This window comes from Lathamus discolor, chromosome W, assembly GCF_037157495.1.
Source record: "Lathamus discolor isolate bLatDis1 chromosome W, bLatDis1.hap1, whole genome shotgun sequence".
Classification (NCBI taxonomy): domain Eukaryota; kingdom Metazoa; phylum Chordata; class Aves; order Psittaciformes; family Psittacidae; genus Lathamus; species Lathamus discolor.
Window position 1 is genome coordinate 37,707,754 of NC_088908.1, and position 17,576 is coordinate 37,725,329.

A 17,576-nucleotide genomic window follows, 5' to 3' on the forward strand; every position below is an offset into this window, starting at 1 on the left:
GAATACTTCAGTTACAGAAATTTCCCTAACTATCAAATAAAGAGATAAAATTTGTGAAACTGAATCTCAGAATGTTAAAGGTAAGCTCATGTTTTAGTACTTTAAAGTTCTGTAGGTCTTTCAAGGATATGTATGTTACTGTCTCAAAAGACATTAATTTTAGTATTTTCTGTTTCTTCAAAGACAAGGGAGCTAAAAAACACATTTCAAAGTTTTAAGACTGTTACTAGAGAACCAAACAACATGAAATATTATTTCCAAAAGCAGTGTAAGTTGATGCACTGCTAAAAAATTTAAGGATTTTGTGCAACTTAAATTATGTATGACACATCAGCACATGCTACTTCCAAGTATACCACTATATTTTGGCTAGTTTCCTAAAAAATCCCAAAACAAACAAACAAATACCCATAACAAACAAAACAAAAAAAAAGCCAAAAAACAAACACCCAAGCAAAACAAAAAAAAACTCAAAACAAAACAACAAACTACCACCACAACAAAAAAAGCAAGCAACAGTTCAGGGGGGGCAGGGGGAGAAGGTTTTGCACACCTACGGAAATAATCACATGGGAGCTACTGCCTGATACCCACTGAAGAGGGATGGTCTGGGAGATCGCAGGCATCACCTAGCTGGTTAGCAGCAGCACTAATTGGCTACCATCCTTGTCAGGACACACAACTCAAAACCAGCCACAGCTTCACCTGCTTGCAAATGCAGTGCACAGGGTTTTAAGAAATATGGGACACAAGTCCACAACAAAACTATTCTCATTAGTTCTTCTGCTTATGGAGCAACTTATTAGTTCAAGCATGAACCAAAAGCTAGTTCTTTACCCTTTGTTACAGTAGTACAAAGCACAAGGACAACTTGCAACTCCTAGTATTCCTCCAGCCATGATAAGAATGAACTATTGGGCACATTTAAAATCCCTACCAGTTCAAAATAATCTGTGACTTCTGCTTCTTTTCCAAAACCCCAGTTAAAAAAAAAATAATAAAAAAAAAATTGCTTTGAAACAAAAAAATGTGGTGAGATAAGTCTACCACAGCCAAAAGTCAAAGTGTTCACTTCTGCACTCCTCTCCTGCTCCTCTCCAGCAAGCTTCCAGCTCTTGCGGCACCAAAAGCTAAGCTAGCAAAAGCAAAAAATATCCAAGCAAGTTTTATTTTCCTGATTTTAGTGCATTTTACAGTGTTCTGTACACTAGACAATCACAAAAGCCAACTCAGGACAAGTGAGGAGCAGAAAACAAAACACATCCCTTACAATTACAGCACACTGGTAATTTAGCTGAAAGTGCAACATGAACATCGTAGGCTAAAATCTTGCTAAGAGCATAACCCATATTAAACTTTACACCCTACAGCAGGATTAGAATAATAAATACCAGTAGCTACTGTACAGTTAGTCTATGGAATGATTGGCAGAAGCTCATTTGCTATAAGATTGTGTAAGGTTCATTTAAAGAAAACGAGATGTAATTTTTTCTATTTGTTTTGACTTTCCACTTTGCTTCTGGGCATCTTTGTTTCAATCTACTTTACAGTGCTGTTCCTGAATGGACTGAAACAGATATATCTGTCATGAACAAAATGACACACACATTAAAACAAGTATCAACAGATGTTCCAAGGACAAATTCTATGTACTATAGTGCTCTAGGTACAGCTGTAACAGTTATTTTTCACCTTCTTAGTAGCTGGTGCAGTGCTGTGTTTCAGCTTTAGTCCAAGAAAAATGCTGATAACACATCAATGTTTTAGTTGTCGCTAAGTAGTGCTTACCCTGATCAAAGACTTTTCAGTCTTCTATGCTCTGCCAGTGAGGAGGGGCACAAGAAGCCCAGAGGAAACAGACAGGACACTAGGCCCAAACTAGCCAAAGGGGTATTCCATACCACAGCTTGTCATGCCCAGTACAGAAACTCGGGGGAGTTACACAGAAGGCCCAGATAGCTGCTCAGGTCCGGCTGGGGGGGTATCAGTTGGTGGGTGGTAAGCAATTGCATTGTGCATCACTTCTGTTTATTGTTTTCCTTTCCCCTTTTAATTTTATATTCTCTCCCCTTGTTATTTCCCTTATCATTATAATTACTGGTAGTAGAAGTACTTTTGTATTTGTCATGGTTTAAGCCCAGCCAGTAACTCAGAACTACACATCCAATTGCTCACTCCCCCACATCTTCCTCCCCCCACCCCTAGAGGGATGGGGAGGAGAATGAAAAGAACTCCCACAGGTTGAGATAAGAACAGTCCAGAAACTAAGGTATAACACAAAACTACTACTTCTGCCACCTATGATAATAATGAAAAGGGAAATAACAAGGGAAGAGAATATAACCACTCACCACCTGCTGACCAATATCCAGCCTGAACCGAGCAGTGAGCTCGCCCTTCTGGGTAACTGCCCCCAGGTTATATAGTGGGCATGACGTGCTGTGGTATGGAATGCCTCTTTGGCTAGTTTGGGTCAGATGTCCTGTCTCTGCTTCCTCCTGGCTTCCCCTCCTCCCTGGCAGAGCATGAGACTCAGAAAGTCCTCGGTCAGAGTAAATATTACTTAGCAACAACTAAAAACATCAGTGTTATCAGCATTGTTCCCAGGCTGAAAGTCAAAAACACAACACCGCACCAGCTATTAAGGAGAGAAAGGACTGCTACTGCTGAACCCAGGACAGTACTATACTTTAGTAATTGGAGTGCTCTTATCTCAACCCGTGGGATTTATGTTCTTTCGATTCTCCTCCCCATCCCTCCGGGAGTGGAGTGAAGGGAAAAAGGTGGGGAGCAATCGAGCAGCTGCATGGTTCTGAGTTACAGGCTAAGCTTAAACTATAACATATAGCAAAAACTGTGAACACATATACTAATTAGTCTGAACAGAGTTATGCATATTAAAGCTTCATCTGCGATGTAATTGTTCCTAGTAAGTATTAAGAGATCCATTTCCGTAATTGAGACAAGGGGGGCACAGAATCACAAAATGGAATATATATAAACCTTTAGAATTAGTTTTGAGTAATGTTAAGTTTAATGGCTTGGTAACAGTAGCAGTGGAAAATTACTGAGGTGCAGGATATATAGAGAAAAAATAGAGTACAACTAGAGAACACACTGAGAATTCTCTCACAAGATAAATCATTATAGTTGACATAGTTTTAAGAAAAACAGTCCAGAAAAACAGGACATAGGGATAAGGAGTATCTGGGAATGGCAGGTGTCCAGGATGGGCTACAGCTAAACTAACTGATAAGTAGGAGGATAGGAGTCTCTGGTGCTAACGAACCAATTAAACTGGTATGAGCATCTACTGCACGTGCTCCAAAGGCTGCCAGAAGTGATGAAGATTGTTGGAAGAAGTAAACGACCCTCAGAGACCACCACCACAATTCTGTACGCATGCGGGGAGCTTTCTGGAAAATGATGTAATCAATACGTAGCCTCATGAATATGTATGTATGCCCAGTGACTATAAAAGGACAGCGTGTGTGGCAACTAGGGAGACACACGTTAGGTGGAGCTATCTCCCGTGTCTCTCAGCGCCGCAATAAAGAATACCTGCTTGTCAGCTTGAAAACTTTGTTGGCAAGTTTGTTCCTGGAGTTTTCTCCGAATCATAATAAAGTTAAATACTGAAGTACAGAAAAAAAATAATTTATGGGGAGTAACGCGATCAGTGTGCACCATCTTACTGTAATTATAATTACTCTGCATAAGCATAGCATTCCATTTTCATTTCTACAGCTTCTTATGCAGCCATTACAGTGATAATATGCATGCACAGTACAGTGCAAGCTTGTTAAAGACATTTTTCAGGCAAAACTTAATTTACTGTCATTACCTAATCTCAGGGCTAGGAGGCGTTCTCTCAGGGTCTAGGAATTATCTGAAAAACATTTGTACAAACCAACTTTCTGTATGGCTAGTGAACATTAAAATCTGAGTCTTAAAGAACAGAACTTAAATCCATAGTTAGACAAAGCAATATATGACTGGACACCTCTATCATCAATGAGAGGCAATTCATAACATATAGTTTTTTTAATGAACTTTTCAAACTCCTATTAAAAATACTCAGGGTCCTAAACCTGGACTTGTACTGGAGCTCCTCAATTTTCAAAAATGTTGTGTATCTGCTTTCACCTGTTGTCCTGCTTTATGACTGGTTCTTATTTTCCTTTATATGCAAGACCAAAGCTGCTAAGCATAATGATCGTGTTTTCTTAAACATTAATATGTGTGTTTTGGTCCTCTTAAGTATTTCTTAGAACTGTCCAGTCTGACACTTGAATTATTTTGAAGGAGATCTGGATGTCGTTCGTATCACTCATATACATCTGGGTAAGTCTCAGCTTCCTTGCTCTACCCTGGTTCAGGGAAAAAAAAAAAAAAAAAAGCAGCAAGCGCACACCAATTTACTTGCTGCTTAAAATAATGTTGATGTTTGGTTTAAACTATGCGGAGTGATAATCACATAACTCCTATTTAACTGTCATCTTCATATAGCTATGAAGTAAGGCCAGGATGTAAGGTGTATGGGTGAGGACAAGAACAGACATATGACTGCTACAGTTTTAAAACTGGAACTCTGTAATGTATTTTTACATCAAGAGTCATATCTTCACCAAAAAGGGAAAAAAAAAAAAAAAAAAGGATTTTCCACAAAAATGGCCGAGCCAGACAAAAACAAAAAGCAAAGGGAACACTGAACAGAGCACTGCTTGCAGAACTGTCTTTAGGTTGCAACTGCCAGAAAATACTCATGCTAAATGCCACACTAGTTACTTGTTTCTTCAGTACAAGTTCTCTAGCAAGCTTCAGCCCCCTGCGTTTTTACAGCTACATCCCACAATATTTCAAGCAAGGCACTAAGATTGTGTGGTAGCACAATCAAAGAGTAAGCACATCTACCCTAATTAGCTGAAGTTCAATGCACTATTTTCAAATACTTTCATAGATCTCATTCAATAAAGGTGTTAAAAAAACCAACAAAAAAACCTGCCAAATATATGCATATATGCTTACTGAATGAGTTAGGAAGATTAAAGAAAAGCTGTAGTGAATCTAAGGGAACTGTCACAACCTTGAAGTTAAAAAAAAAAAAAAAAAGATACTGATTTCTTACCATCACGAAACTTACCTGTGGGTTTAATACCACCACATGAAACTGTTTCATTGTATGGGGGGAGCTGTACAAAAAAAGAAATGGAAGACAAAGCAACTCTTAACATTTGATACCAGTTTCATTTGAAACATCTGAATCCTTTAAAAATAACATCATTGGTAAGGTCTGATTTTCTGAGAGTATGTCTTGAACACATGTTTCTATATTTCTCAAATCCCACACTGTAGCTTCAAGTGTCCTTTCAGATTACCACAGTTACTGAAAGATAATCTTGGTTACACACCATAGGCTCATCAACTTCTCAAGCAATTTACCTCACAGCATCAGGATCTTCCTTCATCAACAGTAACTCACCATGATTTCAAAATGAGGAACATATCCTCTTTTTAGACAGAAACTAAGGTTGAACAAATGACCTATGAAAGGATGAAACAAAGTTTTGCAAAGACAATTGTCACACCTAAATTTTTCAACTCTCAACCTGGTTCAGCTATAGTGATGTCCCTGAAATGTTTCGATTAAGGTATATTTTTAACCACATTTAACAGAAACAAAAATTTATGATCATCAGCCTAAGCATAACCTAACCACAGCATAAATTTATAAACCAGATAGAAACTATGTCTATTATAGAACACTGGCATCATTTTATAGTCTCAGTGGTCAATAGAACCCTTGCTATTGTGTAACCACAGGTGGGCAATTTCTAATCCCCCCCCCTCACCTGCCCACAAACTACCCAGCAGCTGAAAGCCTTCTCCTGTGCCTGCATGAACTGGGAACCATTGCTACACTGCAGTCCAGCAGCTCTCTGGGTAACAGCTGAACTATTTCAGCAGTGGGAGATAAAACATTGAGTATAGTGCAGTTTTATAATGCTATTCTAAATATTCATTGTAATGGTGTAAAAAATATCAAAGGCTTCTCCATTGAAGTCTTCAATTCTCTAAAGTTACATATAATTACATACTGCCTTCTTAAAGCACTGTAGACAGCAGTGCACTGGAAGTGGCAAGAAAAATATTCCTAAAATTCCATTATTAAAAAGCACGTAAAAAGATCACATACTGTAAATCAACTTATAAACCATAATACATCTTAATACATTAACTTTCCTGGTCAAAAATGAGAATCAGTGGGTCAGAAAAGGCTCCAAGCTATTAATAGCCTATTATTTATATTAATATTGAACACAGTTCCAATATAATGTCATAGTTAGAGCTAAAAAAGTTACTCGGAAAGTCTTCAGTCAGCAGTTTATGATAAAACTTGTAATTCTTGTTTTTCTCCAATTCAAAAGGCTTAAGAAAATACAAAGTAGGGAAAAAAAAAAAAAAAAAAAGTAGTGCACCTATTGGTCCCCCATGTATCTGGTTAATCAACAGCACCTTTGTGAAGGCAGAGATTTAAATTTCTGAGTTGACCTGTTTCAGACAACTGGGTCATCCGAGTCATCTCAAACAACAGGTATCTGATATAACATGTATTAAGAATGCCATGTATGAAGAGACATTCTAGACAGCTTTTAGCTTTAACTAGCCCCTTGCCTTAGTCCACCCTTCAGTCTATAGGGAAGGGACTTCAGAACACCAGCATCAACAGACACTGGGACTCCCAGAATTGGCACTGCCCCCAACAGAATGTATGTCAAACACCCACCACTGCAGTATTATAATCTCAGTCTTGTCCGTCTTGAATTTAACCTTACTTTTTTTCAGACCACTTTTCTCTGAAATATCTGCACAGTGTAAAACTAATAAGCATAATTTTTATTTCATCATCCAGATAATTGAAACATTGACTTGAACCAGATCAAGGACAAACTTAAAAGAACATCGTTCAATACAGTTTTTTATTTTGATAGCTAACCGGTAAGTGGTACACTTGAGACGGTTATAAAATGAAGTAATACTGGTTCTAATCCTGTAGGTTCACGTTTCCTCAACATATTTCATGAGAACAGCTTTATAGAAGTCAAGGAATGATGCTTTCATCTTCCACAATGTAAGCATTAGCACAGCTGATGTAGGACACTTGAGGTGACACTGAACAGGATGCAAAAGTCACACTGCTGCTACTGTATTTAATGGTGGGAAAACAGCAATATAGGCAGAAGAAACAGGTACTACCTGAAAACCTATTCTGCATTACTTCCCACCTACCAGAGAAGGTACAAAGATATCCCTAAAGGCAAGTAGATGCTCTCTTTTTCTTTCCAAACTTCCCCACCCCATTCCCTTCATGCACCTTTACTGTTTAGCATTATACTATGCTAATTATACTTAGAAAATTAAGTTGCAGGAAACTAAGTCACATTAACAATGGTCATCAGATTTGTAAAATGCGACAAAAGGATTTCCCCTTCTATAAGTGTTCATTTCCTTTATGTTGAGGGGGGAGGATGGAAGCACAACTTAAATGTTAGCACAACTTAAATGTTAGGAGGATAACCATGAAACCTGACCTAGAGAAATATTATTTTCCAAGCCTGGAGATTAGGACAATGGCATAATACTCTTCCCTACAAAGTAAAACTGTTTCTTCATTCTTTACCAAAAACTACAAAGAATAAGAATCTACAATACTATCTGTAGCATGTTATGAACTCAAACACACAAAGACAACTGCTTCCACTCTGTAGTTCTCACTGCCACTGTAATTATTTCAATATTGATCCATTTCTCAGAGCTCTTGCACAGCCTTCCTTGTATGCACAGCTTTGATGGTTAGCAGTGCTCCACTTGCCAAAAACATACTAAGAATCCCTGTGCTTCCAAAGACTCACAAGACTTAGAAGCCCACCTTACAACTGAGAACACCGCTGAAAAAGTTTTCTCTACGTGTACTTCAAAGCTGAGGTACCAGGGTGGGACAACTCACTTTCCACATTCTATCGCTACAGTGTCAGCTATTCCAGCTCTGGAAGATGACAAGCAGAAGGTGGAATAATTAATTTCTTATTTCTAAAAAATGACTTAACATCCACACAGACAGAAAGAAGACTCCTGTTCAATATCCGCAGTTTGTAAATTAGCAAGCTAAATGAATGATAAAGAAATAATTGTAGTTTTATATTTCAAGTATACACAAAGAGATGGAGCTTTAAAATGTAATTTCTAAAAGAAGTTTAAAGTAGTTCTTACCTCAACAGAGCATCGTGGAGTCACAAAGAATTGATTAAATTCATCAGGACTGAACTCCCCAAAAATGTACTAAAAATAAAAGAGAAGCATCTTTGTTACAGAACGATTTATATGCAATACAATTAATAAATTCAGTATGAATTCTATTAAGATACTAGCATTCCAAAAGCCCTCTGTGTTGGGAGCCAGAAACTCATCTGTTTCCACCCCAACTCTCATATTAATTCCTTCCCAAGCCTTTAGCAAGGTACTTCAGGCTCCAAAACTGTATACAATGCATCTGCCTTCAAACTCCCACTAGAGATAATCACAGCACAAACTGCACTTCATCATTTGACCAGTCTTAAACCACCATGTAGGGTGAGAAATTGCATCAGTTCATGTGTGACCTAGGCACACACTGGTTTACTTTCTAAAACATACATATTTACCCTTCAAACAGGAAAAAAAAAAAAACAACAAAACAACAAACCAAGAATTACTTTTATAGAGTTCTGCAAAATCAATAAGTTACACAAGACTAATGCCACTACCTGAGTGCACAAGCACAGAACTGAAACTGTCTAGGTACAGAAAAAATACACAATAACTAAATATCAGTTTTAGCACAGCTACTTCTACGATTCCGTTATCCCTGTGCCTGAAACTCCATAAAACGAACCTAAAATGAAATGCCTTTTCCCAATATTATCTTGTTGTACCCTTCTAGATTATTTTAAGTAAAAATATAGATGCAAATTAAGAGCACCAAAAAAAAAAAAAACCCCAACCAAAAACCCCAAAACACCACCAAAATGGGAGTTTAAATTTAGTTTCCAGAAAATGCAACAGTCCCATTAAGAAGGCTTCACATGCTGGCATTTCATATCACCCAGAAATGCTTCTCTAAACTTCCAGTCCAGTTTTAATTCACTGAATAGCTTCTGAACACCCAGGACAGCAGAGGGATATTGGGACAGAAAGGAGTCAAACAAGAACTTGAATAAACTGACAAAACACACAAGTCCACAGGACCTGAATGAAATCCAGCCGCGGGTCCTGAAGGAGTTGGCAAGTGAAGTTGCTAAGCCACTGGCCATCATATTTGAAAAAACATGGCAGTCAGGTAAAGTTCCCAATGACTGGAAAAAGGGTAATGTAACCCCCATTTTCAGGAAGGGGAAAATGGATGACCTTGGGAATTACAGACCAGTCAGTCTCACCTCCATGCTGGCAAAATCTTGGAGCACATTCTCCTGGAAGGCATGCTAAGTAAGGCACGTGAAAAACAATGAGGTGGTTGGTGGCAGCCAGCATGGCTTCACTTAAGAGGAAATCCTGCCTGAGCAATTTGGTGGCCTTCTATGATAGGGCTACAGAACTGATGGACAGGGTAGAGTGTCTGACGTCATCTACCTGGACTTGTGCAAAGTGTTCAACACTGTCCCAAATGACATCCTTGTCTCTAAATTGGAGAGACATCAATTTGATAGGTGGACCACTCAGTGGATAAAGAACTGGCTGGATGGCCACATACAAAGAGTTGTGGTCAATGGCTCATTGTCCAGCTGGAGACCTGTGGTGTCCCTCATGGATCGGTGTTGGGACTGGTCTTGTTCAACATCTTAGTTGGTGACATGGACAGAGGGATTGAGTACGTTCTCAGCAAGTTTGCTGATGACACCAAGCTGTGTGGTTCGGTTGACATGCTAGAGGGAAGGGATGCCATCCAGAGGGACCTTGACACGCTTGTGAGGTGGGCAGATGCCAACCTTATGAAGTTTAACCACAACAAGTGCAAGGTTCAGCACCTGGGTCAGGGCAATCCCAGGCACACCTACAGACTGGGCAAAGAAGAGATTGAGAGCAGACCTGTGGAGAAGGACTTGGGGGTGCTGGTCGATGAGAAAATGAACATGAGCCAGCAGTGTGTGCTCGCAGCCCAGAAAGCCAACCGTAACCTGGGCTGCATCAAAAGGAGCGTGACCAGCATGTCGAAGGATGTGATCCGGCCCCTCTACTCTGCTCTTGTGAGACCTCCCTTGGAGTACTATGTGCAGTTCTGGTGTCCTCAACATAAAAAGGACATGGAACTGCTGGAACAAGTCCAGAGGAGGCCCACGAGGATGATCAGGGGACTGGAGCACCTCCCGTATGAAGATAGGCTGAGGAAGTTGGGGCTGTTCAGCCTGGAGAAGAGAAGGCTGCGTGGGGACCTCATAGCAGCCTTCCAGTACCTGAAGGGGGCCTATAGGGATGCTGGGGAGGGACTCTTCGTCAGGGACTGTAGTGACAGGACAAGGGGTAACGGGTTAAAACGTAAACAGGGGAAGTTTAGATTGGATATAAGGAAGAAATTCTTTCCTGTTAGGGTGGTGAGGCACTGGAATGGGTTGCCCAGGGAAGTTGTGAATGCTCCATGCCTGGTGGTGTTCAAGGCCAGGTTGGACAGAGCCTTGGGTGGCATGGTTTAGTGTGAGGTGTCCCTGTCCATGGCAGGGGGTTTGGAACTTTATGATCTTAAGGTCCTTTCCAACCCTAACTATTCTATGATTCTATGATAAAATAAACAAAGAGAACTGGAAAATACCAGTAATAACACATTCTTGGTATGTGGAAGGATATTCACATTAAGAGTCACTAATCAGAAGTATTATGGATATGGATAAAAGCAGGTCAGTTTGGTCCAGCACATTACAGTTTACCACTCCTTCAGCGTACCCTGCTGGTCATTTCAGACAATTCTTTGCTATTGTCGTGGTTTAAACCAATCCACACAGCTTGTCCACTCACTCCCCCCCCCCCCCTTCTTGACCTCCCCCTGCTCCTGGAGGGACAGAGAGGAGAATCAAAAAGAATGTAACTCCCACAGGTTGAGATAAGAACACTTTAGTAACTAAGGTATCACACAAATCACTACTGCTACCACCAATAATAATAATGATAAAGGAAATAACAAGGGGAAAGAATACAATACCTCAGCACCAGCTGACCAATAACTCAATAACTCGCCCCACTCCCCCCAGCCAAGCACCAACCGATACCTCGTCCAACCCTGCAGTCCCCCTAGCACTTCCTGGTAACTCCCAGTTACATCCTGGGCATGACTGTGCTGTGGTATGGAATACCTCTTTGGTCAGTTTGGGTCAGGTGTCCTGTCTCTGCTTCCTCCCAGCTTCCCCTCCTCCCTAGCAGAGCATGAGGCTCAGAAAGTCCTTGGTCAGACCAAACATTTGAGCAGCAACTGAAAACATCCGCGTTATCAGCACTGTTCCCAGGCCAAAAAATGAAAGCATAGCACTGCACTAGCTACTAAGAAGGAGAAAAATGACTGCTCCTGCTGAACCCAGGACAGCTATCCTCTACCTTTCCAGCAGAAAAGCTTTCACCTGTGTCAAATCTTGTTTATAGTAAATCCTTAGCTTGGCTGCCTTTCAGACTTCAGGTGGTTTATTCCACTAAAACTCATGTACTTGCTGTTTGCATGACTCACAGTCACCTACATTCATAGATTTCAAAGGTTAAGTATAACCTAAATTCCACAGCAATTATAAAATTCTATTTTCTTATGCAAAAATGTATACATATATCACTGAGTTTAACCTTAAGGGGTTTAGTCAATAAACAACTCTAACAGTCAAAATAAACTGGAATACCTGTGACACAAATGTCTGAAGCACCATGACACTGAGACAGTACAACAGTACACCACCTAAGCAGAACAGGATCCCTGAAGTTTACCCCAGTGAAAGGTACAGTTCTTGGTACAGGACTTAAACTTGGCTTATGCTCTTGATATAAACAAGTCATTTTTATTCATTAACTTAACAGCTAGAATTTATCATATTCCAAAAAACATGTCTAAGAAAAACACTTGCTGAATCATAACTAAATTATGTTTATAGGAGGTATTCCTGATGCAGTCATGCAGCAAAACAAAATCTCAACTACTAACTATTAAAAGTGATATGAATCCAACCCGAATTCCTCCATATTGTTATTGCATTTATCAACATTTTTAACCCACGTTTCTGAGCAAAAGAAAGTGTTTTATTTCTAATCAGTAAACACAAGGCGAAAGTTACACAAAGTGATCATTAATACTATCTTATGACAGTAATCATACTTGGAATACAATTGAATCACAGATCATGAAACTGGTCTGGTATGCATTCTCAGTGTGGTCATCACCTCTATACTTTGGGAGGCATATAATGGCAACTTTCAGCAGCTGCACATCATGCAATTGATGCTACATGGAATAAGTGGGCTGCACTAATAAGAAAACGAGCTCAAATAGGAAATCCCAATCATCCAGGAATTCTAGAAGTCATTATGGACTGGCCAGAGGGCAAAGATTTTGGAATGTCACCAGAGGAGGAGGTGATGTGTACTGAAGAGGCCCCACCATATAATAAACTGTCAGAAAGTGAGAAGCAATATTGATATAAGGAAAGCAAGTGCCTGGAAAACATAGGGTTAAAATACTTTTAACTTAACTTAGGTCTAAGATAGAGAACAATGTTTGTGTTGTAAGTCTGTGGTGTGATAACAGAATTTAGTAGCCTTACTAACATGAGTGACCATCCTTCTAATGAGTGAATTATTTCTTACCATCCTTCTGATTATCAGTTAGCTTGGAGACAGTGACTCCCAAACATCTACTAGCTTACACCTTGTCTGCCCATCCCGTTTTGCTTGCAATAAATTTTGTACGAAGGTCACACTGTTCTAAATCTTTGCCAGCTATCAGAAACTTACAGATATGGCTGGTTTCAGCTAGTTCTGTGATTACTGGGACATCCAACTGTGACAAAGGTGAAAAGTGCACTCTGAGGAAGACGGATTACCTTACCTTGAAGGTCCTTGCCCACATGAGGAAAACTACTTACTTCATCTTGAAGACCCCTGCCCACAACCAGGGCAGGGCAGTGCACAAGCACCAAAAGGGAGGAGACTTATGATAATGAGTACCTAAACTAATTGTAATACCCCTGCCACTCTCTCAGGAACCTAATGAATATGCATGTTTGTGTGTAATAAATATCTGCTTGCTTAACCCCTCGGTGTGCAAGTTAGGAGGAGCGATCCCCCTTGCACCCAGCACCGTAATAAACATACCTGCTTTATAACTCTCTCTGAGTTGTAGTCTGACTCCGTGCTTCAATATGCCTTGTTTACTGATGGGTCCCTGCTGTACTGTGGGAAAATTGGAGATGGAATGCAGCTGTATGGAGTCCCTGACAACAAGTTGCAGAAAGTGCTGAAGGAGAGGGTGGGTCAACTCGGTTTGCAGAAGTGAAAGCCATCCTGCTGGCCTTGGTCATTACTGAACAAGAAAAGTGGCCAATACTTTCTCTCTCTACTGACTCATGGATGGTGGCAAATGCCCTGTGGGGGTGGTTGCAGCAATGGAAGCGAAGCAACTGGCAACACAGAGGGAAACCCATCTGGGCTGCTGCACTGTGGCAAGATATCGCTGCCCGGGTGCAGAACCTGGTGGTGAAGGTACACCACGTACGCGTTCGTGTGCCCAAGAGTCAGGACACTGAGGAACAGCAGAACAACCAACAGGTGGATCAAGCTGCTAAGACTGAAGTGGCTCAGATGGATTTAGATTGGCAACATAAGGGTGAATTATTTTTAGCCTGGTGGGCCCATGACACTTCAGGCCATCAGGGCAGAGATGTAACATACAGATGGGCTCATGATCGAGGGGTGGACTTAACAATGGACACTATTGCCCAGGTTATTCACAAATGTGAAACGTGCTGCAAGTAAGTAAGCCAAGCAGTTAAAACCTCTTTGGTATGGAGGACAATGGCTGAAGAACAAATATGGGGAGGCCTGACAGACTGACTATATCACACTCCCACGAAGTGCCATGTGCTTACCATGGTGGAAGGAAACACCAGATGGCTGAAAAAATGCGCTGTGCCCCACGCCACTGCCCAGAACAACTAAAACATTGGTATGGTATCAGCATTATTCTCAGACTAAAGCCAAGACACAGCACTGCCACCAGCTACTAGGAAGGAGAAAAATAATTGTTACAGCTGAACCCAGGACATAACTGCAGCTGCAAGCTGTGGAAAACTAAAATCTCTCCCCAAGAGCACCATGGCTAGGTAAGTCACCCACAAAATGCTTTTCACAAGCAATTTGTCGGGGCAGGATTTAAAATGACAAAGATTAAGTGAGGTTAAAAAAAAAAAAAAAAAAAAAAAATCAGTTATCTGGACTCCATCCTGACAAGGAACGCAGATTAGGACCCTCAGAAGGCAGTTGAGTGTTGAATCCACCCATGCAGGACTGATGTGCCTCTTTTGAAGGCTTATCTTCCTATCTCAACCCTAAATTTCAGAAGTGCTGAATGCTTAGAACCACAGGTGAGTGAGATTTAACCTAGAAAGTTTAATATTAATCTCAATGCAATGCAAAGTCCTATCAGAACCACTTTAGCCACCAAGAAAGGATAAAAAAAAAGACAATGCAAGACACTACACATTTAACAGTGACAGTAAGAGAAAGCACCACCTGCTCCTTTCACCAAGACCACACAGATTTTATTTGGCTTCTTGTTTTGCTGGATTCACAGTCCCACCTCTTGTGCTGCCCCAGTTCTGGCACACACTCAATGATCAGCACAGCAATTATACTCTACCTGAGAGTAAATGATCCAATGATTTTTTGTTTTCTTCACTGGGGGAAGGAGGGTTAAGAGAGGGTGAAAAACCAGCATAAAGCAAAAGATGCATGTGGCCAGGAGTGACAGCAGAGGACTCATTTTACTAGCTGAGACTAATCAAGTTAAAATTTAGTTAAACAAAACCATACGTATCTCAAGAAAAAACAAGACAAAAGGTAAAGAACATTCTTTAGCTATCCAGCTCACTGCATTACTGTAAAAGTCGGTCAGAGAAACTCTCCAAGACTCAATTTGGAGTTTCAGAAAGCAGGCATTCTTTACTGCAGTGCTGGGCGCACACGTGAATCATTTCGCAAAGGTGAGCGCACCTGATACTTGCTGACAGAAGCTATATATTTAGCATACTCCTGCATATTCACAGCTTTTTCTAGGAACCATTTATATTTGCATCCTAATTACGCATGTGCTTTCTTGCTGAGCGGGGGTCTTTGGTGGTCATCAATAGTCTTCCTCACTGTTTACTGAATGACCTCAGTGCTTACACACACTTCCAAGGTCCTAGTGCTGAGCTAGCAGCTGGTATGTCTTTGCTTCTGTTCTGTTCCAGTCTCACTCCACACTGGGTGCCGCTCTGCTATCTTGAAGGCTGGCATCCTTGGTCTTATTTACTGTCTTCCTAGTTGTTATCAGTCCCATGGTGTTCCTTCCCCCATCAGCCAAACATTCCTTTCTCTCTTCATGTTAGTAAGTTAGAACAGTTTAGCCTATTCTATGTTAAAGGCGCACACACTACTGTTAAAGATTTAAGGTCACAAGTGAACTGGGAACCATTCCTCACAAAGGCATAAGAGAGGCCAACCTAAGACCATAAAAGGAAGATAACGAGAAGTTCAGCCAAAGGTCAAAGATACGGCCACCAGGGGTTCCAAAGACCCTTGGGACCCTCACTCAAAATAAACTGCCTACACTCCAGTGGGTAGTAACCTATGTCAATTAGTTCTGGGAAGAAATTATAATATTTATAAGATTTCTGGGAATTATAATGTATATGTATGAGATGAATGCTTATAAGCAAGAAACCTGTAAGAATCTGCATGCACATTTGCCAACCTTATGAAGTTGAACCAAGCAAAGTGCAAGGTCCTACACCTGGGTCAGGGCAATCCCAGGCACAGCTACAGGTTGGGCAGAGAAGAGATTCTGAGCAGCCCTGCGGAGAAGGACTTGGGGGTGGTGGTTGATGAGAAAATCAACATGAGCCAGCAGTGTGCACTCACAGCCCAGAAAGCCAACTGTATCCTGGGCTGCATCAAAAGGAGCATGACCAGCAGTGGAAGGAGGTGATCCTGCCCCTCTACTCTGCTCTAGTGAGACCTCACTTTGTACAGTTCTGGTGTCCTCAACATAAAAAGGACATGGAACTGTTGGAACAAGTCCAGAGGAGGGCCATGAGGATGCTCAGGGGTCTGGAGCACCTCCCATATGAAGACAGGCTGAGAAAGTTGGGGCTGTTCAGCCTGGAGAAGAGAAGGCTATGTGGAGACCTCATAGCAGCCTTCCGGTATCTGAAGGAGGCCTATAAGAATGCTGGGGAAGGACTCTTCATTAGGGACTGTAGTAGTAGGACAAAGGGTAACAGGTTCAAGCTCAAATACTTAAAACTCAGTCTTAAATGCATATGTTACAATTTCATAAAGTAAAGTTAGGGTTTAGAGTCCCAAATTTAAAATATCAGACACACAAAATTTTTCACCATGAAGCATAACCCTTTGTTCCATAATTCCCAGTTGTATGTTTAATGAACACGTAAAACACATCAAAAAGAAAAACCGCAGTTCTAGTATGTTTAATTCTTTGGAAATGATCATCTTACATTGCTGAAATGGCATTAGTGACAAATAACCATAATCCAATGGCCCAAGGCCAGCAACTTCTATTACAAAAGATTTGGCTGTTTTGTATGACACAGCATGTTACATGTGTACCACTAAACAGAAATGAGACTGCTTAGTTTACCTATAAACAAAGGTCCACTTAACTGTACAAGTATTTTAATAGCTACAAGAATGGAAAAAGCAGTGTATCTAAGCAACTGCCTACAAAAACTGATTAATAGGTAAATGGCTGTATCTATTCTAAGAAGTCTCCCAATCAGTGCTATAGTCTAGAATGCACAGAATAAATAGCAGCAACTCACAGAACCTGTGGATTTTATTCTAGTATTTGCATGCTGACATTTAGTTCCAAATTTGAGTTCTATGTCAGGTTTCTCATATTTCCTTTATTAACCAATCCACATTCACCCACTGTACTCTGCATGGATTCACCATTCACATTTTAGAAAGGCAAGTGATACCTTCTGGCTATCTAAACTTCCAGCTTCAGCCTGAATTCCAGAGACCCAAGAAGCCTACAACTACTCCCTCCACTGGCAAAAGTTTTAGCAAAAGGATGAACCCAGGCCTTCAGAGCAATGAAAGCAGGACTCAGAAATGAAGGGAGACAAATCCAGCTTCTTCACCCCTTTAAAACAAAGAACAGCAACTGTTCTTTGTTTAGACGGGAGAGAAGCAGCAGCTACAGCAAGATGATGCACTCCAACACCTCTGTCCAAAATCACCACTGGCAGCCCTTGCCCAGGGCCACCTTTCATTTTGTGTTCAGGGTGTCACCTCCC

At 40.8% G+C, this 17,576-nt stretch overlaps 1 protein-coding gene across 2 annotated transcripts in view; it reads right to left on the reverse strand.

Moving 5' to 3' along the window:
• LOC136004214 (ubiquitin carboxyl-terminal hydrolase 10-like) overlaps positions 1-17,576 on the reverse strand; it is a 50,336-nt gene that overhangs the window by 31,020 nt on the left and 1,740 nt on the right. For both annotated transcript variants that reach the window (XM_065660509.1, XM_065660508.1), the window contains exons 2-3: positions 8,272-8,340; positions 5,144-5,192 (exon numbers count right to left, since the gene is read on the reverse strand). In XM_065660509.1, the coding sequence (XP_065516581.1) occupies positions 5,144-5,192; positions 8,272-8,340 (118 nt within the window). The remainder of the gene's footprint in view (positions 1-5,143; positions 5,193-8,271; positions 8,341-17,576) is intronic.